This window comes from Liolophura sinensis, chromosome 9 (genome assembly GCF_032854445.1).
Source record: "Liolophura sinensis isolate JHLJ2023 chromosome 9, CUHK_Ljap_v2, whole genome shotgun sequence".
In the NCBI taxonomy this organism is placed as follows: domain Eukaryota; kingdom Metazoa; phylum Mollusca; class Polyplacophora; order Chitonida; family Chitonidae; genus Liolophura; species Liolophura sinensis.
Window position 1 is genome coordinate 35,965,692 of NC_088303.1, and position 27,434 is coordinate 35,993,125.

General features: G+C 40.1%; 1 protein-coding gene across 1 annotated transcript; it reads left to right on the plus strand.

Moving 5' to 3' along the window:
- Positions 1 to 32: 32 nt before the first annotated feature.
- Positions 33 to 26,012, plus strand: LOC135475818 (zinc finger CCCH domain-containing protein 18-like). The gene is made up of 19 exons (XM_064755758.1): positions 33 to 208; positions 4,097 to 5,759; positions 6,452 to 6,493; positions 6,939 to 7,080; positions 7,449 to 7,546; positions 7,945 to 8,034; positions 9,639 to 9,781; positions 10,967 to 11,075; positions 11,522 to 11,685; positions 12,521 to 12,634; positions 13,360 to 13,467; positions 14,137 to 14,232; positions 14,954 to 15,121; positions 16,834 to 17,049; positions 19,017 to 19,348; positions 19,640 to 19,869; positions 20,652 to 20,753; positions 21,505 to 21,556; positions 22,185 to 26,012. The coding sequence occupies exons 2-19, from the start codon at positions 4,119 to 4,121 to the stop codon at positions 22,478 to 22,480; spliced, it is 4,143 nt and encodes a 1,380-aa protein (XP_064611828.1). The 5' UTR covers positions 33 to 208; positions 4,097 to 4,118; the 3' UTR covers positions 22,481 to 26,012.
- The last annotated feature ends 1,422 nt before the right edge of the window (positions 26,013 to 27,434 follow it).

The window sequence follows — 27,434 nt, forward strand, 5'->3', positions numbered from 1 at the left end:
CAGGTCATAGCAATGGCGAGCAATGAGTTCTGTAGTTGCATCTCACACAATTTCGCAAAGAAACATAAATAACTTTAAACATCTGGAAAACTTTGGCGTCAAATATAGATTTAATCATGTATGAGAGTGCACTAGAGCTTAATCATTACTCTGCCGTTGTCTGATTGCTATTACTGGCTAGAAATCGCCAAGGCAAGTGGGAACAGTGGTAAGTTGTTGTTGTCACTCATATCTGGGTCTGTTCATCACTGTTTGGTTCAAGTTTTCTCCGTTTTACCGGTTAGTTGTCGTGTGTTCTGACCACAGAATTACTTTCCTTTGTGGACAGACAGAGATTTAATAGTTTGTAATCTTCTGACATTCCTAATTGTACTTTGTTGCTGTTGAGAGTAAATGTAGTGTTTTTCTGGTAGTCGCATATCCCCCCCTCCCCCGTGATTCTCATGTAGACCTACTGCTACTAGCATTTCAGATTTTTTTCCATATGCAGCTATCACTACAGTGTACATGTTTTCCTATGTCCTGTCCATCTTTCACCCAGTTCACCATTATTTTTGCCCTCTGTCCTCACACAGGACTTGATTGAGCTTTCTCATAAAGAACGTGTCCTGGATTATATAACCACGATGAAATATATTATTAGTTATATGACGACCTTCTGGGGGTATGCGGGTAGATATTTGGCTGAGGTCGATAATATTTTTCCGAGACAAAGGTGAGAAAAAATATTAATGGACAAAGCCGAATATCTACAGATATACCCCCTGAAGATTGTCATATAACGAGCTTATCACCATAAAGAGCATTTTTGAAATGTAAAACTGATGCTAATCAGGCCAGGCCGACTTCTTACCCAGAGTTTTCTCCCTTTGCATTTTTTTTTGTTTTGTTTGTGGGCAATAAAATAAAATCTTTAAATCTTTACAGTCCGCGTTGGTATTGAAGTTCAGAGCCTATTGACGTCGAATTAAGTCTCTAATCATTGTCATTTTCTATTAATATTATTGTTCACTGACTGTATCGTACAGTTATTAAACATCAGAGCACTCATATGTTTCTGTGAATGACAGCAGAGCAGGGTGTTATAGTCACTAATCCACTGATTTAGGTCAGTCAGGGTCAGGATTAGTGCTAATCAAATGAAACGCGCGAAGAAGATGAGATGACAGAATATTGTGATGGATGTGATTATGGTGATTTTGATTTCGGACAAGAAGATGTCGATTTGAATGCAGTACTCAGTAGGGGGAAAGCTCTGCACTCAACACCCAGTCTTTATCCGTGTCAAATTTCTCTCATTCATGACCAACACGGTGACGTTGTGGTTAACAGGCAGGAAAGAAAAGTGATTGATTTGTGTCAGGACTCAGGAGCTTCTGGACGGTGATTTAACTACACGTAGGAGTGACAAAGACATTCAAATGGTACAGGTTTAGTCCCATCCAATTTTCAGGCCTCAAACCAAGGCAAAAGTGCCCTAGGACTTTACCCGATCTTTCTGGAGGAAATACTTCAGAAGATTTCAACTGTCCTTACCATCATGGTAGGAAGAAAATTATCGCAACATGCTTGTTAGATTTTTTCATATTTCCACATTAACACTTACCCATTTTGCCACATTTTTTTTTTTTTATAAGTGTGAAACAAAAGATGTTACTTTTTCATCTGATGTCGGCCATGATCAAAGCAGATGACAAAAAGTTATTTTTGTTTGAGCAAAGTTGTCTCCCTTTTTGTTTGCATTTTGCATCTGCGCGTCTCGCGTTGACTGCGGTGATATATCTGCGCGATGCATTCACTTCGGGGGTATATAGAAACTGATGTATCCCTGAAGTCTCATCATATTTGGTCTCCTATGTTTGACATTTCAACCAATCAAGTTAGTAGAATTTTCTCTGAATGGTGATAAAGTCTGATGTACTTACTGTAAAACTCTAGATTATCCGAGCACACTGACTGTTGGTTTTGAGGAATATTTGGATTCACCATATTCATGGCTGCTCAACCTACTGTAGTTATTACAGATTCTTATTGCGCATTGTTGAAAGTCAGAATGAACACTTATGGCAATTCTGGCCAATCTCAAATTGAAAGTCGGAAGCCTTTACCTGTGCATTAAGATATAGAATTTCTTGTGACACGCCTTTATATACATTGTTTGCAGTAATAAGGATATGGGAAAATAGAATTAAATTGGGCGTTTAGAGGAGCTATTTTACCTCTTGTCTTCTCTGCCCCTTGGTTTAGAAATATGGACGAGAGTATGCCAGAATCAAAGATAGCAAACTATTCCAGGGTCATATATTCTTACCACTGTTTGTCTTTTTTGGACAGCTCTAAATGTAATGGAGATTGTTCTGTTTTCGGTGAAATATGCATGGTCCCTCTATAGATTTTTCTATTTTGATGATGCCCCATTGTTTTCTGCACAAATCAGGGGGAAAAAATGTCACTTTGCACCCCATTTTAACAGTTAAGAGTTCCCTAGTTCAACAGCCGTTGAAATCAGTGTTTGTAGAATGTTTCTTTAGTGTTAACTGCATGAGCTTTTGACTTTAAAGACCATACATGGAGACTACACTACCTGTCCCAGCAAAGTAAGAAACGGCAGGAATTAAATTTAGGCAAAATGAGGAGGATTTAAACATTTTGCTGTAATGCCTACCTACAGTCAACCTCGGTGAGACCAGCAACCCCGGTGGAATGGTGGGAGACAGGTCCCAGTCCAAGTAATTACTCCACTCCCCTCCAGCTGCTCAAATCCACATCGTAATATCTCCCCTTCTAATCGTCACACAAAATTTTCTAATGATAATCCTACAAAGTATTGTTTGACTTGTAAAATGCAGGCGAATACCAGGCGATACTGTCACCAGTGGTTTCAACACAACCACCGTTTGCCTCATTATTTGACCGGGTCGCTTGAACACTTGAATCGCCACCAGTAGGTAAACACTTTATTTAAGATAATGCAAAATTATGATACTATAAATAATCCATTTCCAAAATATTAAAGTTTTCTTTGCCAAAATACTGCGCAAGACTAAGATTATCATTGTTATTTTAAAAAAAAAAAACTACATGAAAAGTCTGCTTTTTTAATATACAGTAGTTTTTAATATACAGTTTAATATACAGTGGCCATTTTGAAAACACAACGGTATCACATGGCCTGGAGGTGTTATCCGTCGAAACAATACCTTATTAAATTATGATTACATAATTTTGTGTGACAATTGGAGGGGGAGATGTTATGACGTGGATGTGACCAGCTAGATGTAAGTGGAGTTGTTATTCGGGCCACTATCTATTCCCCCACCATTGAGACATCATCATAAAAAAGAGGGGTTAGTAAGAAATATAAAAAATGCCTTAAAAATGAAGAGTATTTTCTCATTTCCTTGCCATATCTTTCTTCATGCACCTTAAAAACATACCCATTGTTTTATAGTACTGTTTCATGTAAACTTTAATATCACTTTCCCCAGTATGGTGTGCTTACCTGTACATTTGGTATCATACCATGTGGGAAAGGTCATTAGCAATTTGTTAGAAGTCATTGGTTTACCCCACCTGTAAAAATGACAGTCAGCGTAAAAGAGACAAATTCTTGAGGATAGAGTAAGACAACCATCAAAATAAGTAGCTAATAATACTCAAACCCTTGTAATAGCTGGTATAGCTTAAATTTAATCCATAAGCTCTAAAAAAAAAGAAAATGAGGTCCTCCGTGGCCAGGTGGTTAGCGTGCCTCAGGAGCCTCTCACCAGTGCAGTCGCTGTGAGTTCAAGTCCAGCTTATGCTGGTTTCCTCTTCAGTCGTACGTGTGAAGGTCTGCGAACAACCTGCAAATGGTCGTGGGTTCCACTTGTTTCCTCTCACCATAATGCTGGTTGCTATCGTATTAATCAAATAGTCTTGAGAAAACAAAATGTAAAAACATGGCCTTCCTTTTTTCATGATGGCATGAGAAGAATTGTACAAATTTCTTCAGTAGATGTTTTCACTTGTTTTCACAGGTGATTATATTTTTTTCCAGACCAGTGACCAACATACATTTATATGCTTCCATATCTGTGATATTTTTGTTTTGCAGGAGGCTTTGGAGTATTTTCCTAATGGATGCTGAGGAACAGCCTGCCTCCCCAGATCCTGTATCAGAGGATGAGCTGGATTTGGAGAATAAGAGTCCAAGAGAGGATGTGGACTGTGAGGATGACGGGGAGATCAACACTGACGAAGGCAAAGATATAGGTGACCTTGACCCCAATGAATCGTCTAACCTTGGCCCTGAGTCTCCTGACTTTGACCCCTCACCTCAGAGTCCAACTAATCCTGGTCCAGATTCTCCTGATTGTGATCCCACGTCTGATAATGGCAATCCTGCCTCACCAGAAATTAATGACTATTCCGATACTAACAATTCTGATGCAAATGATGACACCGATCTTACCTCAGGTGGCCCAGTAAGTGACGGTTATCAGCACGAGCTTAAACGTAAGGAGAGCTCAGATGCAGGTCAGGACAGGGTAGGTGAAGATCAAGGTGACAGAGGAGATACAGAGTATGGCAGTGATTCGGAAAGAGGAGGGGATTCTGTCAGCAATTTCAGTGTAAAAGACCAAAGCGAAATTGGTGAAAATGCTGAAAAATCTTCAGAAAAGGACTCTGATGGAGAAAGTGGTAATTCAAGTGTTGTTTCGCAAAGAAATGCTGAAAATTTGAGCTCTTGTCGTGAAGAAGGATTTGGTAATGATGTTGATTGGACAAGGAGAAGAGATTCGGTAAAATCCGAAGAGGATGGGGGAGTGGTTGTTGGACTTGAAGCTCTGGCCAGCCTGGCGAATGAGAACGGGCGTTGCGGTTCACCTAGCATCGTTAGCGAGGCTACTGACACGGTGGCTGGATCACTTGTGGTGGAGACTGGTTCTCTTGGCGGGGAGTCTAGCACCGTGCGCTCCATGCCTAGGTCTGAGGCTAGTGACTACGATTACCAGGATGTGGAGAACGGAGAAGATGAGGACTACCCTAGCACAATGCAGGAGCGAATCAGCAGAAGGCTCTCGGGGAACGACGCAGAGGAAAGTAAGCCCGCATCACCATTAGACTCTGGGTCCCCTGGAGGAAATGGTCAGTCTAATGATGGATCTAATGGTCAAGCCAGTAGGTTGATTTCTGGGAGCAACGAAGGTGAACTGGATGAAAGTGCAGACGAAACCATAAGAAGCCCAGAAGCCGATGCAAACACTGACATGGATAATGCCGACTTGTATCCGGTTGATTCATTGGCCTCTGGTAACCAAAGTGATAGAGATGATGAGGGTATGATTGAGGAACCTGCTCCTGAGGAAGATTTTGATTATGACGATTTGGATCTGGAGCCAGTTTCTGAAACTGCCCCTGATTCTTCCAAGGGAGGTAATTATAGTGCTACAGCTGAACCAGCAGACAGTTCTGGTGTAACAGACTTTCAGAAGAGTTCTGATTCATGTCGGCCCAGTGACTCTAAAAGAAAGGTCCTCTCTAAGCTTGCGGCTGACTCTAACCTTGTGACCTCAACAGACAGCGTGTCAAGGGATTCTGTGTCTAGTGGCAGCAGGTCAGTCCGATCTCCAAAGACAAATCTGGCAGAGGACCATGTGGAATTGGATTATGATGAAGAGGATATTGGTACAGAGGTGGAGGAGAAGGGTCATCATGTGGAGGTTGGGGATGAGGAGCTGGAGAATGGAGAACTGCCTGATGATGAAGAGGAGGAGGTATGGCGGGCATTTCCTAATTAAGTTGGTTATATTTATTTATTTATTTGATCGGTGTTTTACGCCGTACTCAAGAATATTTCACTTATACGACGGCGGCCAGCCTTGTGGTGGGTGGAAACTGGGCACAGCCCTGGGGAAACCCACGACAATCTGCAGGTTGCTGGCAGACCTTCCCACGTACGGCTGGAGAGGAAGCCAGCATGAGCTGGACTTGAACTCACAGCGACCGCATTGGTGAGAGACTGCTGGGACATCAGCTGTGTAGCTGTGTACGAACGTGTCATTCTCTGTCTTTAACCTGCAGAGGTTCTGAACTACCCTTTTGCAGTGCCTTTACAAAGTTTTGTAACATAAAAGAACATTCTTATGTGGGTGTTAAGCGTCATCTGGCATTCTTTAAATAAATATGTTTTCATTGACAACTGTACGTGAGTTGTGAAAAGCCGTACCTTTACACCAGTAGAAAGTCCAGCATAAGTGTAAGGCGGCATCTGAGTAAAGACATTTTAAAGACATTCAAGTCTCGACGGGCCCATCCATCAAAGAATTTTGTAAGGATGGCCAAACATGGTGCTTAACTTTCTCACTAGCTTTTGCTCTAGAGACATGAAATGCACTGGACATTGTATATGAATGCATCTTTAACCACAAATACATTGTACTTCAAATTGTTTTTCTCTGTTTTCCAGGGCGAGGCAGGTGATAAGTCAGACGAGGGAGAGGTGGATGATGTAAGGGACTCTCATTAGATTCAATACAGTTAACTGTAGTGCTTTCTGCATGAGCAGTAAGCCAGTTATATAGTTTTATTTTTTTGCTGAATTAATTTCTCACATGCTACATGTATATACTTTTATAATACAAGTTGGAGCAATGGCTTGAATGGTATTATTTCCTCAAGAACATCTTTGCCTTGTTTACAGTGCATATGTCTAACTTCATGTCTTCTGTGTGAAGGATTTTAAATTTTGAATATAATAAGCTTTTAATCTGTATTAAAGATAGTTACCTACAGTAATATCCCATTGCCATCTAGAAGGACTTCTTGGCACCAGCAGAGGATCCAATATGATAGGTGACGTTCTCTATACAAAAAGTGGTGAAAACATTGGTTGTATCTCTGTACAAAAAGTGGTGAGAACATTGTATAATCAGTAGTTCTCTCCCCTGATATAGGACGACGACTGTGAAGAGGGTGAGATTCGGGAGCCAGGTAACAGGAAGCCATTTGTAAAGCCTGTTTGTAGGTTCTTCCTCAATGGCAAGTGTACATGGGGCACAAACTGCAGGTTTCTTCATCCAGGTGTCAATGACAAAGGTAAAATATCTCCATATTTTTGTTTTCTTAAGGAGATAGATTATGTATAGTCTTTTGCTTTATTCTGACACACAGCGTGTCAGTTTGTAAAATTGTTATCAGTATAAAGAGCTTCATTTACATAAAAGTTAAAAATGATAAAGATCAAGATAATCTGGATTCTTTTAATAAATTAAAATCATTTACACACTGTAACAACACACTGTCAGTATCACAGTAATCACAGGAAGCAAATTGTGTGAAAACTGCTGAAGATTTTGCTTTTTTGTGACATTTATGTTGCATCCACAGGCCCTAATTTCGATCTTACAGGCATAGGAATACTACTATATGCGTACTGAATGTCATTTTGTTTCCTTTCATTGTAGGAAACTATCGTTTAATAGAGCGTCCAGATTTCAACAACACTGGTCCAGGAATGGGTATAAGAGGTCCTTTTGGCCCAGGCCCTTGGGGACCAGGAGATGTGAGTGATCGATGAAAAACTTGAATTGTAGGGGTCAAAATGCTTGGTCCAATATGACTTTGAATTATGCAAGTATTCATAATATAAGTATCAGACATGAAAGTGACAGTTTGTTGTATTGTATCCACTTCCATGTTGTTCAATAATATTATAGATGAAGTCTGTCACATTTCACAGCTTGAAATCATGTTGGATGACATCGGTTTTTGTTAAGGTAATCAAGAGCTCAAAATACGAAGCAGTTTGACACTAGAGTTAGCATTAAAGCTACAGAACTGCTTCACAGATAAACATTTATTATTTATCTGAAACAGAAGAGAATGTACAAACCAAATGAAATAAATACATGTAGTTCTACCTACCTTTGATGAATTTGGGGTGTTCTGTTTTGTTCTCAGAGAGTTCCTGATCCAGAGTTCATTCCACCAATGGCTGATCCTGTACCTTCTGAGTCTGCCTGGGAGAGGGGATTGCGACATGCCAAGGAGGTACTCTATTGCTTCAATTCACTGCTGTTCTTTACTTTATTGTAGCTGAATTAATCGGTCTTTTGCAGGATAAATATACTATCAATGAGTAACCATGTAACTAGTAATATCTGCCTCAGTTGTTACAAAAAATTGACGACTGAGACATTTGAAATACAGAGTTTTGTGAATTTTTGTGTTTTGAAGAAATTGCATGCACATACAGATCCAACTTATTTGATTTTATTTATTTGACACAACATTATACAACAGCAATTAGCAGTGCTATGAACGGTGATCGTTGTGCTTTTATTGAGAAAGAACAGTCACCAGAAAGTCAATGTGCTATCAGTCAGTACCAGTGATAGCGAAAGAGGCCGATCAGCCGATCAATGTAGACTGTTTGGTTGTTAATAATGAATTCAAGGCATCAAGGCAAACGTTTCACAAGCTTTCCATCCACATGCTGGGATCATTATCAAGTGACTAACCACTTTATTATAAAAAATTTAAATGGATATACAGTGGAATGTTTATTCCTACAGGAGCCAATCATTGGTAGTGTTTAACCACTTTATTACATCAGAATACAATTAGAATGTCATAAATGGTTATTGAAAAAATTGAAAAAATATAAATAATGTATAGTGGACTGTTTATATATACAGGGGCCAGTGTTTACCCATAACCATGTGATAACCACATCACAATACATTTAGAACTGTAATTTGGAACACATGTTTTCCACATATATCAGACCCATTGTAAACTGCGCGACGTTGTTCCACAATACAGTGTATTGTGACATTCTTCTAGCCTTCATGTATATGTAATTTTTCCATAACCGTTTATCACATTCTAGCTGTATGGTGATGTAATCATGTGGTCACGGGTAAACACTGGCAATGATTGGCTCCTGTATATATACACATTCCACTATACAGCATTATAATGTTTCAAATACTTATTATGACATTCCACTATATATCCACTCATATTTTTTGAAATTTTTGCTACATTTACCTGGCATCCCGGCATGTGGATCGAAAGCTTGTGAAACCTTTGTTACATTTATGTGGTGATGCCTTGACAACATTATTATTGCTGAACCCACGTATAGCTAGGAGTCTTTATATATATGTTGTTGTTGTTTGCCACTTATTTCTATCAAGTCTATTTTGCCTTAAAATGACCGTTCTCCGAAAACACTTAACGCATCGATGTGCACGGAGTAATTTTATGCACTGGCACTTAGGTGTCAAGTGTGAAGTAAATTTATTCAATACACCACATACTTCTCACTACAGCCACATCCCATGGTGTTTTGAACTCCTGCCAGTGTCATTAACCGTGGTGGAATCTGATTGGACCATGAATCATGCATATTTATTAAGCAAAATGCAGGGTTTGAAGAGCTATTATGGCTCAGTCAGTCAAGGTAGACGTCAGACATCGCTGGCTTTATCTACACATGGACACATGGACTATTAACTGTTCTCGTTTTGTTCAGTTAAGTCCTTATTTTAATCTCCAACTTGCTTTCTTTTTTTTTTTTGGTTTTGTTTGTGTTCTTTTTTTTATTTTTTATTGCTATTTGATTACACATTACCAAATTTGTGTTTTAGTTGATGAAAAAAGCTAGCCAGAGAAAGGAGACTGACCCAGGATTTGAGGAGAAACGCTTAAACTTGAGTTTGGAAGAAGAAAGGGAGTTTAACAAGGAAAATGACCAAAGAAGATTAGCGAAGGATCCTTACATAGATTCCTCGTGAGTAGAAGCAGCTGTTCTGGAGATGTCTGTGGAGAGCTAATGTAATGTACACATTACACATTCGTACCTGTTGATCGAGCAAATTCCTTTAAAAGAACAGAAAACTATCACATCATTTATAATACTGGAAGTGAAAATTTCATTGTTGTCATCCCAGTAATTACAAACCTTCAAAGATGAAATAACAAACAAAAGGTATACCTCTCTTGGGGTTGCATTGTTGTAAACCTATAAATAGATCTGTGGTCTGTCAACCGATGAAAAGGTAATCCCTTACATCAATTTGGTTTGGTTGTGCACGCTAGTTACACAGCGCTGTCAACACTAAAGCTGAAATGTGGCCATACTGGCAGCCACAAAAAGTCAGGCTCTTTAGAAGACAATACATTATTACCTCCAGGCACTGAAGAGCTAAGGGTCCAACTACATGACTATTTTGTGTGTTTCAGCTGATAATGACAGGACATATAGTTGGATTTTTCCTGTGTTGTGTTCAGTCAACAGTTATTCAATACAAATAGTCATACGAAGTCAGGAAAACAGAAATTCAGTTTAAAAAAAGTGAAAATTCCAATTTTGAAGATTAAAATCATGTGAGATTTATGTTTGCTACTTAGATCATGAACTTTTTCTCTCCAGCCGTACGTGGGAATGTCTGCCAGCAACCTGCGGATGGTTGTGGGTTTCCCATGGGCTGTGCCCGGTTTCCTCCCACCATAATGGTGGCCGCTGTCGTATAAGTGAAATATTCTTGAGTATGGCGTAAAACACCAATCAAATAAATAAATAAATCATGAACCTCGTTATTGACCTGGCTGTGTGTAGTAGGTTAACCAGGACCTTTTCATGATGGTTTAAAGAGAGAAAACATAAGAGGAAGTCATCATCAAACACACCACAGAAAACTGCATATAAAGTACGGTCGCTTTCTATAAAAAAAATTCTGTTTGAACAAAATTGAATGCAGTCAGATATTTCAGTTTTAAGGTGGGCTATAGGAACCATATCAGTAACATCAGTCGCAAATGAGGTTTGTATTGTTTATGAATTATATGTATTACCCTAGCTCACATTAAACGATGCACTTCATCAGAGTTTTGTCGATCCAGCAACAGCATGTCTGAATGCATGAAAGGCTGTCAAGTTGTCCCACCTAGCAGATGTACATTCTGTCTTGTACAGGTTTGATGAGGATATCTATGACAAACCCCCCAGTGCTTGGCAGCAAGGACAGTATGAAAACTTTGAGGTACGCTGGAACCGAGAACCAGACTTCCCCTACAGAACTCAGGTAAGCAGCGCAGTAATGCCATTATTGCTAACTTCAAATAGATATAATGAGACCACTGGCTTTTTGCCTTATGGTGTGCATATTTATTCAAGTATAGGAGGAAATCTGTAAAGTATGTCTCAGTGTAAATTTATGATATGTGTTCGTAGGTAAAACATTTAATCTGTTGAAGGTTATCACTCCAGTTATGAATACACAATTTTTCCAGTTAATCAGTTTTATTATTCCTATTTTAATTTTTGCTATCTCCCCCTGAGTACAGCTAAGCCTCCCCATCATTACATGTGGTTGTGGTTATAAATGTATGTCTTCTCCCAGCTGTGCTAGGATGTGTGAAAGTATTTGACCACAGTGCGTTCACGTTGTACAAATCGGATGGCGTTTCACAAATGAACTTGCATGATAATTTGTACCTTTGTACATGATGTTCGCTGGTATTGTTGCAGGATAAAGACCGTGGCCCTGGTCTTGGTGCTGTCCCTGGCCCTGGCCCAGGACCAATACGTGACCGTAGGGGCTCACCCCCCTCCCCCCGTATGGGCTCTGGCCCACCCCACTTCATGGGCAACCCAAACCACCCCCATGGACCACCTATGCACCCTGCAGATAGGTATGGCATAGCGAAGGTTTCTTTGAAAAATAAAAATATTTAGGTGTTTGGCGATGCATATTTTCATGTTGTTTTGTTGTTGTTTTTTTTTTGTTGTTTTTTTTTTTGCCAGATTTAACCCACATGTACAGTTGTTTATAAAATTAACCAGTCAGTGAAATGTAGCTCTTTATTACAGGTTTCTAGTGTGTAACCATCCAAAAAGTTTTGTGGCTATCTTTTCTTCCTAACATGAATTTTATTTCACTTTGTACTATGGTGATAAAAAGTGGAAAATTAGATAAATGTGAAAAGTGACAAATTTGTCTTACATTTGGTGTACATGTGTGCAAAAAAGTGTAAACCTTGAAACTGGAACTGGAACTTGTATCTACAAGGATAAAATTGGCTGGTCACATCAAGAAAGCAATTCTGAGCCGTCATAAGCCGTACTCTCTCAGTACACAAAGCATTTGTACATGTGCCTCCCTGAGGAAGTTCAGTTGAAATAATTATTACAAATTTCTTCTTTCTGGACTGTTCAAGTTTCTTTGTAGAGTGGGTGGAAATCATTAATAAAAAAGATTTAAGTTTTAAATCAGAAAGTATGTGTTTAAATTTGTCCCGAGTGAGACGAAGGTAAACTGGTCTGATGCACATCCCTAAGGGTGATAGTTGAGTCTTAAGGTGAATATATTTCTTGGGCTTGTATGGCAAAGAATGTTTTTTTTCAGTGTCCTGGTTTATAATTGTTCTTTTTTTTATTTTTTCTTTGGCAGCATTGAGCCATGATCATTTATTATTTCATGCTTTCTGTTTGGCTTCTGTATATGCGTTAAAGCTATTGTTGTTTTAGATACAACAAGCGTACTCGGGAGAGCCATAGAGATAAATGGCGAGGCGAAGAGGAGAGTTTTAACTCAGGAGAACCACGTGTACGCGCGGATGCCTGGCATGACCCCTGGCGAAGGTCAGTAGAGGATAACGCATCCCACACATGGATACATATGTATGCATATAAAGCTACATTACTTGGCCGTATTCAAGGATTCACTGTAAATTGAAGTATTATAAGCCATAACAGGACTAATTCCCTTTGAATAGTGCTTTGAAAAATTGGAGGATTTCTGTGTTTTAAGTATATATGGGATATACATAGGTGCATCTGTTGTGACCATCAGGTTCTTCCTAGGGATATTTCCGACACTCTCGCCGCCCTCGTTCAGAACAATAGTCACATTTGCATGGGATGATTTGTAACCAGGGCTTCTTCTTCTACAGATTCGTGTTTGGCAAGTTTTGGTTTTGTATAGCAGCTACAGTGCGTTAAAAAACAGTGAAATAAATAAATAAATATTTGCAGGTTAATTATGGCCTTGGACAAAGATTTTGTAGATTCACCCACCTTCATTGTTCATAGAGCCCTGATGATGACATGCGGTATAGAACATTTGTGGGACCATTTCCAAAGTCTTATGTTCATTGAATACTGCTTGTCTTCCACTATTATGGTATATACGTCAGTACATCACAATTGAGAAAGTTTTGTAATCAGTTGCCATAGATTTGTTATTTTAACCCTGGTACTCGAGTTCCTTTCACCCATAAAACTAGCCTTCATTGTGTGAGTGGAAAATTTTGGATGCTTCTTTGAATAACAAAGTGAAAAATAAATAAATTAATATGATTTTTCAGGTCAAAATCTCCAAAGAGGAAGCCGCGTGAGTCTCCATCTCGTAGCAGGTCACGAGGGCGGCGGCGTTACCGCAGATCCTACAGTTACTCATCATCGTATTCATCAAGGTTTGTCGTTATGCATCGTCCATGCCTCATTGTTTGAACTCTAGCTTCGCTACACAAAGCTGATCACAACGCTGTGTGTTACAAGGCTTTGAAGCGTCCACCTCACAAGAGGTAGAGTTCAAGACTGAGTCAAGTCATAAACTGCTGGCTAAGTACTGGTTGACCAGTAGTCAATATACTGTGACAGGGTAGGATGTCATGTCTAGTGTCATGCTGTACTCCTGAGGTATACTTTACAGTGAGGCAGTCAGTACCATAAATATTGTAAAAGCCCTGATATGTGCAACACTTCCACCCACCACCCCTCCTCATATTTGACCATGTTACGAGGGATGCAGGTGATGGTCAGTGACAACATTCAGAGTAATCGGTCAAATCAGTGTGAAATATATAAATTGTTGCATGATGTTTCTTTCCTTATTTCTTCAACTGCTTTGCATTTTAAAGTTCCAATTTTTTCACCTTGGTGGCTGATTACCCTCAGATGTGCTTAAAACAGAAGGAATAGGTCCAGCGATCGATGGTGTCACATGGGTAGTGTCACATTATCCAGGTTGTCACATGATCTGCTACATCACATTAACTGGAATGTCACATCAGCTTTGGTGTTACGTGACCTGTGGGATCTCATGAACTGTGATGTCACATAATGTGTTCTGAATTTTTCAGCTCTTTCTCTGGCTCATCTCGGTCAAGGTCAAGGTCGTCCTACTCATCACTTTCCAGTCGCTCATCGCACAGTCGCTCGTCATCATTCAGCTCCAGGTATTGTTGTCATGGCAACACTCACTTATGATATGGGTCGATTGGAAGAAATCACTAAACTGAAGTATATGTCAGATGAAAGACATTTAAATACTGTCCAGCAGTATACATTCACCAAATGGACATTTAGACAAAGTATTTTGGGCCAAGAATGCTGATGTGACATCATGGATACTGACTGGCTCCCAACACACCACCATAGTATCTTATCTTTTAACAGTATTATACTCAGGTGGAAACATTCTAACATTTTTATGGTCTTTCATTTGACATATACTTCATTTTTGTGTTTTCTTGCTTTTCTGAAAAATAACATCCTATGCTAAAGAACACATGAGCGGATTTAATCAGTTAGGCCTGGTATAAAAGCGAAACAGGTAAGATGTGTAACCACACATGTTCAAAGTTGCCAATTATAAACAGAGCCTACAACCGACCAGCGAAAAGTCAGAAACATTCTTTTTTAAATAACTCTGTAGAACTCCATGAGTTCAAGCCTGTTGAGGTTAATCTTACTTAACAAAAAGCAGTTTTCTGATTTTCCTTTCTGATTCATTCACATTTATCTAACTGCTGAAAAGCCCTGGATTTTTCTATGACTGTGAACTGTTTTTACTGTACTTGAATGGATTCATGAAGTGCCATTTTGTTGGGCATCTTTTCGGTACCTAAGTCTATTATCATTGTTTATGCCTGACTCTTCTAAATTTTGTGTTTGCAGATCTCGTTCTCGGTCAATGGACATGTCCAGGAAGAGACCCCCTCAAGACCATTCAGTAGGACCCCCAGCCTCAGGCCCCGGGCCGGGACCAGGTGCTATGGCTACAGGACTCGCCCAAGGGGCAGGCCCAGCTGGGGACAGAAAATTAGGGCCGGCAGCAAAGACAGGGTAACTTCACTAAAAGTTACAAGTTTCATTTTTAAGTGTGACAGTCAGTACTGTTAGTCACTTTTTTCTCTGATGTTAAACCCCAATCACTCACTCACTCTCTCTGTCTGTCTATTAGGTGCTTGGTTTGTGAAGATTTTGACTTCCTTTTTTTTAAGTTTAACCAAGTGCAAGATAACTTTGGCTTTTGGCAGGATCTTGTGAACTTGTATTAGTTTCATCTACAGTTCCATGCCAAATTTTTCAGTAGACGTTGTGGAGTTACAGGGATTTTGCTCTTACTGCTTTTAAGTGAAAAAAAAAAAATTACTCAACAATATTTTCATATTATCAAGACAAGTTGAGAGAATGCCTTGATGCACAGTGTACAATATTCTGCTCCTCTTCTGTGACATATTAAGATGGCTTATCCTCAGCTCTGTCAACTGTAGTCTTGCTGCAGCTGAGATCTTGCTGACCAATATGAGGTATTCATATTGTATCCAACTCACACTTCTAAATCAGGAGGTTTGTGATGTCCTGACAAGGGGTAAGGGAACGTGATTTACTGCTGGAGGAACTTCCCCTGTATGAACTTGACATTCCTCTAGTGCACACATGGTTGACTTTGGTCAGGATTTAGGATAAGTGTGTGAGTGATGTGATATGAATGGTAATGTAAGTGTGGTTTAAAGTGAACATAAAGTCAGCCACTAAAGCGAAATTAGTAAAGTAGTATTCCAGAAATGTTCTGAAAATATTTTACAAATTCTACACTGCTTATCAACAAAATAAATAGCAAACAATCGCCAGTACCTAGCCACTCATTTGGTGACGCCATTTTGTCATGTTATAGCTATTTGAATGGCATCACAAAACCTAGGAGCTCTCCTGTATCATTGGTATTAAACAAAGTGACATGAGACAATACAAACAATAACGCCTGATGCCCAACCTAAAAGAGTATCAGCTCTGTTCCGTGTTCAAAGGGCTGATGTTTCTTGTAGTTTGGCACTTGGTCAGGGTCATGTACATGGACACAGGGGTGGTGTTTTAGCGGTTCTGCTTGTCCTCATCTTGCATGGGTGTAAGGATTTGGCCTGGCTGGCTGTACCGACTTCAGGGAATTTACTGAACATAGCAGGACCTTCTGGTTCATAACAGAACCTTTCATTCAAATTTGGGGAGATATTTTCATAATAAATCTGACTTTGCGAAGGAAAAATAATGTAAAGTCACAATATTGCTTCAAGCAATGGCTCTAACGAGGGGGCTTTCTTGCCAGCTCACTGACAAGTTACTGCAGTCTCCTGCCCAACATGTACACGTTGTGACACGGGCAGCTGCTTTCAGTTCCCTCTCATAAATGTGTGGTTCAAAATAGATCAGTTTAACACTTAAACTAATTATAAAATCCAATTCATTGTACCGATATCTGTCTATCCACTAGAAGAACCACACTGACAGGCAAGAGCTAATAGGTTTTCGTTACGTGACAGCCAATCATCATGTGAGGCTTTCAGCACTAGTGATTGCCCAAATTCATAAGGGCAACATAGCTACTCTGAGTGAATTGTCTGTCGTTGCCATATCTCCAGTGCTGAATTGCATCTTCTCTGCTTTCAAAACTATAAGATTTTTTACATATTTTTCAGTGATAACTGTGTCCTGTATCCCCTTATGTTCACTTTAAAGCATCAATCAACATATCATCCTTGTCATGGGTTTTTCAGTGAACCTAGAAGTGCTGTGTCAGTGAAACCACGACACCCTAGAGGTGGCCCTGACAAGAGGCGACCTGTCATTGGTCCAATGCCACGACCACCCCCGAAAGAGAAGCCCCCTCCCCCGATGCCTGAAGGACGAGGCAGAGGCATGCGTGACCGTGACGACAGGGGTATGGCCAGAGGGAGAGGCAGAGGCAGGCCCAGAGAAGGACCCATCCCAGGGTATGTGTACTTGCTAAGCTCAGCATTTCAGTGCACACTGTAATGAATTTTCAACCTTTGACATGTACAGGTGAAACTGCAGATACCAATCAGCGTTCTAGATTATCGTCATATTTCTCTTGCCATCTTTACAAGTGATGTGTTATCAATTTAAAACAACTTTTGTAGTTTCTCTGATTCATGACCCCCAATGATAGGGGTTCCGCTGGCACTCGCCATTGTCGCCAATTGCAAATAAAAATTTGGATTGGCGATAAAATCAGGGAAATGGTGAAAGGGTTTGGTGACAAAAGTATTTACTTGAGAATATATACTGGCTATTGAAGAGGTGGAAATGGTGACCGTACAAAGACTCGCAATGCACATGGCCATGTGTTCTTCTCTTTTCAAACGGAAATAATGGGTTGGTGAACGTAATCACAGTTTCGTATAAACCATGTGCATTTAGGGGCCTCCGTGGCTCAGTCGGTTAAAGCGCTAGCGCAGCGTAATGACCCAGGAGTCTCTCACCAATGCGGTCGCTGTGAGTTCAAGTCCAGCTCATGCTGGCTTCCTCTCCGGCCGTACGTGAGAAGGTCTGCCAGCAACCTGCGGATGGTCGTGGGTTTCCTCCGGGCTCTGCCCGGTTTCCACCCACCATAATGCTGGCCGCCGTCGTATAAGTGAAATATTCTTGAGTACGGCGTAAAACACCAATCAAAAAAAAAAAAAAAAATCAATCATGTGCATTTATTTCATTTTATTTTATTTTTTTAAGCAAGCATCCCATCCGTTTTTAAAAACTATTCAAAAAAAGAAACGGTAGCAGAGCTTCGACTTGCGCTCGCCATTGTCTCAAATTTAGAACAATTTTTTGAAATGGTGATAAAATTCAAAAATATGCAAATGTGTTTGGTGATGAATTTATTTACCTAAGAAAATGTACAAACGTTATACACAAATTACCTGGCGAAGTTTTCAGGCATGAGAGGTTTCTGTGGTTTTATGCTTATTTTTACTATTTTCTTGATTAAAATAATCCATTTACTTTTATTTCAAACGGCTTCATTTCAGCGAAACAACAACAACATAGTCATGTCCAACGATTTTAATGGACAGAAATCTACAAAGAGAGTTCAGCATTCTTGGAATTTGACTTACATTAGATAATGCTTGAAAAAAAAAAAATCATTTTTTTTTGGACTAATGAGCAAGTATCATGGCATTTTTTGGGATGCCTTTCATAGCCAAATCTAAAGACGAAATTAAATTTAAAACAAATAACTATTAAGGGAGATAAATATAGGTGGTGTTAGACATGTAAAGGAAGTTACCTCCCTTGAAAAATTTTATCCCTTCCACCCTTTAACTAAATTTATAAATTTATTTTGTAACAAATTTTTCTGATAGAAGAGATTGCATTTTACTAGGACTCTACACAGATTAATTGAAAAAAAAAGTTTGATTTTTTTCAAAAAACAAAAACACTCTGCCATTGTTTTGAGGGCAATTGTTCTAAATGAGGATAAACTCCAGATATAGCTTGAAGAGACCAAGCTGATTCTAGCAGCTACACCAAGGCAGATAAAAACGAATTACAGATGGAGACCACTAAGAGTCATAGATACTGGTCCCATTTGGTCAGTTGAAGATCACAAAGATTAAGTCAAGGCCACTAAGAAAGTATGGCCGAAGAAAAACTGTATTGGCTACAAAATCTGATGAGTGGCAATAGTGACTGGCTAAAAAAAAATACTGACCCAGCCCTGCAGTGATGTCACATCTGCATTCATTCTAAGGTCTATTTGGGAATTGCATTCAAAGTTGTAAACACAAGTTTTAAGTGAAAAGTCTAGCAGCCTCTGTGTTATGTGGTAAAAACCTGATAGTGACGTCTTTGTTTCAAGTTACAAATACATTTGACATTTGACGTGGTTGAAAAAAAAAGTTGAATATAATTCCCACTGATTACTTCATTTCTCTGACAGGAGACTACCAGCTAAAAATCGTGGCGTCAGTAATTCATCAAGCGGTTCCAGTCGTTCGCGCTCTCGCAGCCATTCATCCTCCTCGACCTCGAGGTCACGGAGCGTGAGCAGTGTCTCTTCCATCTCCAGCACTAGTTCCAGCAGCTCCAGCGGCAGTGCCGACTCTGAACATCTGTACCGAGACATTGCTGAGCCTGACGCCCCTGAAAAGGACAAGGCCTCCCAGCAGACCCGCAGCAGGAAGAAGGGACCCCCTGGGGTGGGCCCCGATCATGGCCCCGGTCTGTCCCAAGGACCCCCTATTGACAGGGACAGGGAACGAGGGCGCAGGGGTACTTATCTTACTTAATTACTGCGAATGACATAAAAGTGCTTTTTTAGAGGCAAATAAATTTCTGAAAGCTAGTCAAAATTTGTTATTCTTGTCCTTTGAAACCACGATGTCCTACTTTGGATAAATGTAAATCATACATGAAGTTAGTGCTTTTTTTTTCTGTTGTGGAGAGATAAGAACAAAAAATATTTCAGTATCTACATCTTTATAATCCAGGTGCAGTGGATAGTGTATATATGTATGTGTGTGCACCAAACACACTTCATTGTGTTAATCACCCTCCCCACAGGAAACAACCAGAGAGATCGTCCTCCCAGGGAGAAGCGACCGAGGAGAAGTCCTCCTGTAGACCTGCCCCCTGGTCCACGGGGCATGCCGCGGCCCGGAAGGCCTGACACCCGTAGGGGACCAATGGAAACTGGAAAACCACAGGTGTCTTCTACAACCCCAGTAAAGTCCAAAGATCCAATGAAAATGGTGGGACAGAAATCTAACATCAAGCTGACTCTGATCAGTAAGGTAGGACATGGTGACTTTGAGAAATTACAGTAAATTATATGTAATAATATCATGGATTTTTTTTACCCGAGTAAACTCTGCTTTGTTATAGTTGAAGGGGGCCTCTGTGGCCGAGGGGGTTAGCAGGCCAACACAGCACAGTGACCCAGGAGCCTCCCACCATTGCGATTGCTGTGAGTTCAAGTCCAGCTCATGCTGGCTTTCTCTCCGGGCGTATATGGGAGGTCTTCCAGTAACCTGCGCATGGTCATGGATTTTCCTGGGGCCCTGAGCATTTTCCTCTTGCCACAGTGCTAGAATGTGTCGTATAAGTGAAATATTGTTGAGTACGACATAAAACACCACTCAAATTAATAAATATTATAGTTCGGTTAAAATAAAGTTTGGGTGTAGGGATATTTGATGATCTGATAGTTGACAGTTCGTTGAAGCAATTTCCAAACCCAGGTTGAATGTTTTGAAGGTGAGTGGCAGAAAGAATGCCAAAGTAACTCTACTCAAAATCACATTTCCACAAGAAGCTCTGTACTTCGCTATTGAGGATTTCATCCTGCATTTTGGCTAATCTAATCAACTGCCTGTGGAAGAAAAAGTAGACTAAATTTCCTATGATTTTATTGACTGAAAACAGCAGATTTGGCAGAATCTTCTATTTTACTGTCATCAGTTGTGGAGTAATGTTTCAATTATGAGCCATAATCCAGAAACGTTTAATCTTGTGAGCATTCTGTGCAGCGGGACATTACACATATGAATTCATATTGTTGGATTTGTCTCTCCAGCCATCCGAGAAGAACGGAGTGTCGGGTAGAAACGGCCAGCAGAAGGTAGTGCTGGTCCTCCAGCCAAAAAGGCACCAGTCTCTCCAACAAAGGCTCCCTCAGGTATCCTGTCTTGTTATCAGACAAATGGTCTGGAAGTTTGTCATCTACTTCACAAGATATGTTGGCATCTCCACTCTTACATTGTGAAACATCTAGTTTGCTTGGGTTAAAATTGCTAAGGGGTAATGTGATCTACAAGAAAACTACCACAAAAAAAAAAAAAAAATGATGTCTGGTAAAAATGCTCATGTTTCCTGGCAGTTTGTAGTGGTTTCTCCCTAACACATTTCTTAGCAGTGTGGGGGGCCTCCGTGGCTCAGTCGGTTAAAGCGCTAGCGCAGCGTAATGACCCAGGAGTCTCTCACCAATGCGGTCGCTGTGAGTTCAAGTCCAGCTCATGCTGGCGGCCGTACGTGAGAAGGTCTTCCAGCAACCTGCGGATGGCCATGGGTTTCCCCCTGGGCTCTGCCCGGTTTCCACCCACCATAATGCTGGCCGCCGTCGTATAAGTGAAATATTCTTGAGTACGGCATAAAACACCAATCAAAAAAAAAAAAAAATCTTAGCAGTGTGTAGTGGTTTCTCCCCAGCACACTCTCCTACCAATATGTACTGGTCTCTTCTTAGCACATTTTTCTGCAAGTGTGTAATGGTCTCTTCTTAGCACATTTTCCTGACAGTACGTAGTGGTTTCTCCCCAGCACATTTTCCTGACAGGGTGTAGTGGTTTCTCCCTGCACATTTTCCTGCCAGTATTCACTGGTCTCTTCTTAGCACATTTATCTGCCAGTGTGTAATGGTTTCTCCCCAGCACATTTTCCTGCCAGTGTGTAATGGTCTCTTCTTAGCACATTTTCCTGCCAGTATGTAGTAGTTTCTCCCCAGCACATTCTCCTGGCAGGGTGTAATGGTCTCTTCTTGGCACATTTTCCTGCCAGTGTGTAATGGTTTCTCGCCAGCACGGTCTCTTCTTAGCACATTTTCCTGTCAGTATGTAGTGGTTTCTCCCCAGCACATTCTCCTGGCAGGGTGTAATGGTTTCTCCCCAGCACATTTCCCTGACAATGCACAGTGGTTCTTACAAAACTGCTTTGAGGTTGTTTGCAAGGTAGGATGATAACTTATTGTAAGTTTCAGCACCAAAAGTAATGTTTTGTTTTCTTTAAATGAGCTCCTTGGGGGGGGGGGGGGGGGAATTTTAGATCAGTTATTGTAGATTTCACTTCAATGTGATTGCATAAAAAAAGAAAACACAAATTTCGTACTCCTTAAAAAGTGAATAATTTTCAAATGGTCACTATCACATGATGCATTTTTCCTGAACAGGTCTGAAATGTTCTTCTCCCCTTGAATGCCACGACCACCCCCGAAAGAGAAGCCCCCTCCCCCGATGCCTTATATTGCTGAATTGTGGTTTGATGAAATATTATATTAAATAGTATATGAAATATTCTTATAAATTATCCTGTTTTTTGGGGTTTTTTTTGTCAGACAAAGGGTCTAAGCCTGCAGTAAAGACAGACAAACCAGCGCCTGTCCCCAACCCCAGACTCAAGCCTCCGGCAGCTATACCCCGCCAAAACCATCCCGGAGCTGGGCGACCAGCGACCTCACCCACAAAGCCTGTGAGCAAACCCACAGGAGGGGCAGCAGCAGCGGCCGCTGCAGCCGCTGCGGCAGCAGCTAAAGCAGCTAAGAAGAGCACATCGTCACGGCGAGAGGAACTTTTGAAGCAGTTGAAAGCTGTTGAGGATGCGATTGCCAGGAAACGATCCAAACTACCTTGACGAAATGCTTCGTGTTAATTCCTTGAATTACTGCTATAGACCTTTTATATAATTCCCGATTGGATTTCTGAGTGGTGATATCTTGTCTGACAGATTTCACACATGAAAATTGTAATGAGTCGCCACTGGTTTAAATTAGTTTTGGGTCAGATCATTGGTGGATTAATACTGGGAGATTGTGTATTCAGGGGATCTTCTGTACAATATTGTAGAAACTTGCATTTTTCTTCACAAGTTAATTTCAGGGTGTCTGTCAGTCTTCTTTGTGTTTGTGAAAAACGTCCTATGAGAAACTCAGCTGTTATAAAACAGCTGTGTAAATGTGCCCAGTTCGTCTCTCGCTGTCTTCCTCTATGCATCCATTTGACTTGGGATTATTTCAGACAAAATTAGGCACTAATTACAATATATCAACTGTTCCAGTAGCACTCTTGCAGCTCTACATGATCCCACTACGGCTTTTGTGTAGCCACATGACTCCATGATATGTTACTGCCACTCCCATAACTTCATGAGTTTTGACTGTGTGAGTTCTGTTTAACAAGTTATTGCCCCGCTTCGGTGAGTTAAAAACATGATGTTAACTACATGCTTAAACCTAGGGCTACACTAAGATTTTCTTGGAAGGGGGAAGTTTGAGGGAGGGATGGTGAGGACAGAGCGGCAGATCGAGGGGAAAGGACGTAAAAACTGTCAAACTCGTGTGACCAATCATATTGATATACATGTGTACAATGTACATGTATAGCAAGATCATCAGGGAGCAGTGTTTTGATTCTATTATCAAAGACGTTGATTACAATGCTAACCATAATACAAAGCATTTTATTAGATAGACTCCAAAATATAAAGTGTAGTTGAAAAGTTCTCATTTTGATAGCAGTGTACCTAAGTCAACTGTAGACCCTGGTCAACCTTGGTAGTTAACTCTGTGTAGTAGAAACGAAGGTACTTTGTGGAACAGGAATTGTGTGTTACGTCATTTCCTGCAAGGTGTACCTCAAATTTTACATCTTTTGAAATATCAAATGGCATCAGTATAACAACACACATCTTATCCCTGATACTGACCAAAACGTTTTTTTGTTTTTTTTTACCATAATCTGTTTTCAGATGTTTTCAGTTATAATTACATGTAAATGTTTCTTTTGTATAAAGTTTGTCCACCCTAGAATTATGAGCATGCCAGTAATTACAACCGGTTTGGAGGTGTTTTAATCCTGCATATTTCCATTGAGACTTGCAAGCTTCATTTTTCATTTTGGAGAATTCTTGGTTAGGAAGTAATTTATTTTGTTAATAAATTTATGTTAAATTTACCTGTAACAAGATTGAAAGAGCTATATTCAGTAACATGTGTTGAGATTTGGTGTTGGTGGGGAAGGAGAGGAATCAGAAAAACTTTCATTAATACAGAAGTAAGCGGTCACTTTAAATTGTTGTGGTAACATCCAGGAAATTTTTAGTTTATACAGTTTAAAGTTATTATAGCCGTTTCAGAACAAGACAGCACCTGGCTACACAATATTTCAATGGAAAACAGGATTCTCAAGCTTTCTAAAAAGTATCATACTTAATGAGATTTTAATGAGATTTCACCAAATAACAAAAATAGCTGGTGTGAATTGAGACAGACATTTTTATCCAATCAAACACATTGCTATCAGATTGCGTGGCCTAAGCTGTGACGTAGCCTTTACCCACTCTCTCCATGAAGTGACATATGATAACGCAGAACTATTGCATAAGACATCATTTTGAGATAGTTTACTATGATTTAGTTACATATAACCAAGGGGCCAATTCATACGTGTTGTAGGACCGGTCTGTATCATTTACGGACCACCACAGAGGTAAAATTATTTGATTTGCAAGCCGTGTCATATTCAATGAATTTTTAAAATTATGTCAGACAGTAGCATACCATCTCTACCCAAGCCGCATTCATCTCCCTAGTAGATTTTTTTCAGTTTTCATTTATAAATTACAGTAATAAAAAAAAAATTGTTGAAATGTCGTGTTGAAGCCGAGGTGCTTTCTTTGACGTCCGCGATAACTAAATCAGCACTACTCTCGTCTTACAAACTGCCACCACAAAACTGAAGCATAAAATTCAGTAACAGTGAAATGCCTAGATTGGCCTCAGTGGTGCCTGGATTTATGTCCATTTGTTTCAGAGCTGAGCATGAATCTAGTTCTAAAACAATCCTTTTTGTAATTTTGTAAATATTAAATAGGGGTGAAAATCACCAGCACAGCCCTACCGGAGGCTACGACTTGAACCAGGAATACACCGGCTGTGCATCTGCAGGCTACATTAACTGTAAATGATAAGCAGGCTTACTGTATCAACAGTTCAAGCAGTGGAAGAAATATCCTTCCAGTGTGCCCAATTTCCAAGAAAGCTATTTATCACTTGGACCTTCATCGCTGAAGTCCACAACTTTTATCTGCCTAAGGCTACTGCTTTGACTATAATATGGAAAATAACTTGGTTAGAGAGCTAGAATAAACTTGATGTCAATAATGGAGAGGCGCTGAAGCTGTCAAGACGAAGTTTTACTACACTTATACTGGGTTGAAAAAGAATCTAAAAAAAATATTTAATGCCAGTTTACGATACCGTGAATGGTTGTCTTTCAGTGGACATAAACATTAGTCAGGTGCTGTCTTTCACTTGAAGACTTTCAACACGTCTGCCACAGCAGTTCACAGTGCTATCCAGTTTTTACAGATCACCAGTTACCGCTGTTAAGTCGTGTAATAACACAGGTAATGTATTCAAACACATGTGAATGTGGTCTAAATATATCCTACTTTTCCCTCGTCGTTTTGCCACATTGTGCGCAACAGATGTACAGACGCGACTGTATAAACTGATCATAAACCTGACGGCTAAATCACTCCTCATATTGTAAATAGGATCATCAATCTCTTTGTACAGACTTGAGTAATTTCAGGTTTTTCATACCATGTTGTATTTGACCCGCAGTGAAAAGCTTTTTGCTTTGTTCCATGAGTGTCTTTTTTTTCTTTTTTTTTTCTTTTTCTCCTCCTCCTTGCTTTCCCTTTAAACTTGATCTGGTTTGTCTGGAACAACCTAATGCATTTTGACTTTGTAGGATTTAATCCCTGATTAAAAGGTTCTGTAAGTTTAAGGCCCAGTATCAACTGTTTTTAATTTCTCAAATCTCTCTGTGTTTGATGACTTCATTGCTCTCCAGTTTTGATGCTTTCTTCCCTGACTTTATTAGGCCATTGTTACAAGTTGTATAGGGGTATATATTTGATATCTTGTATTAAAAGCTTCCTTATCTGTGAATTCTGGATAACCAGAAGTTCTGAATGTTTCCTTCTCTCTGAACTTTTGTCGGTGTGTACCTGGCAGTAGCACATGCTATTCATGTAAGTGGGTTTAATTACTATATGTTTACCTAGTTTAAGAGTCACTATTTTATATAAAAGTAGCACAGTCCAGTGTGTAACAATTTCTATTGATATAATAAAGGTCCACGTATGGCCCACTGATATAACGTGCAGACCTGAGCTTTTCTTCTTCCCGTCTTCTAATAATATCACTTTGTATATGTAAATGTATATGCTGCTGTCTTGCATCATACTGAGTTTTCTTTTGTATTTATGGTGTGGTGGCCTCCGTGGCTCAGTCGGTTAGCGCAGCGTAATGACCCAGAAGCCTCTCACCAATGTGATTGCTGAGAGTTCAAGTCCAGTTCATGCTGGCTTCCTCTCCGGATGTAAGTGGGAAGGTCTGTTTGCAACCTGCGCATGGTCATGGGTTTCCCCTGGGCTCTGCCCCATTTCCTCCCACCATAATGCTGGCCGCCGTCGTGTAAGTGAAATATTCTTGAGTACGGCGTAAAACACCAATAAATAAACAAAATAAAGTATTTATGGTGTATTTGGTTTGAGAACCTTTTCAAGAATCCCTGACAAAACAGGCATATGCCTGCTATGCATTAGTAGTTGCTGTGTACCAGTAAAGAAAAACACATTTACTAATGAAAACCTTTGTTACTACATGTACATCATCATCTCATCATCTCATCATTGGTTAAGACTTACCGAGACATCTACATGGTCATTTTACTAACTCAGCAATCCTCAAATTGGGCAAAAAGTCTTGTAAGGGATAGAGTCTCCATATGTTTCTTCATCCTGTCAGTGAGTAACCATGTAACAAATTCATCCTGCGGAAGAACGTTGCTGTCCAATGAAGACCGAGTATAATGTGAGGTAATTTAATAACAGAATATCAGACCTAACTGAATAGCACACTTCACGCGAGTAGACTTCTACACGTGTCTGTGGTGATGCAGTATGGGTTTGTCTTCAGAAGTCAGCATTTCTACCAGCTTGACGCTTGACGATAATCTTGATGATGACCAAGTAAAAGTCGAAATGATGATGTTTGCAAACCATGCAAACCTTTCTTGCAGTGAGCTACGTGCTTGACTCACAAGAGGACTATCCATTTATGAGTATAGTTGCGGGTTCAAATCCAGCTGAAGATGGCTTGACAGTATTATCATGACAGGAAACAGCAGGTGGTTTAGCACCTCAACCTATGCATACACCTCTAATACCCGGAAGTGATTGAAATACATCACATGCATGATGGAAGCTTAATTTCAGCAAGGGAGCAAACTGTGGCTGAGTGATTAAAACATGTCTATCAGCTGCTAAAGAAACAAAATGCAGGTTTAAACCATGTTTTGGACAGGGGAACTGTAGACTCGTAACACCATCAACACTCACTGTTTGTGGAGCTGTGGTCATCAGAAGTTTGTCAATAACTTGCTAAAGTACTCCTGTTTCCCATGTTCCTCCACACGGATAACTGACTGCCATCATATAAGTTACTGGTCGGATTTACATGGCCTTAGGGGAGGAGGTTTTCTGGCAGTGAGTGTGCTAATGCAGTGCTAATGCAGTA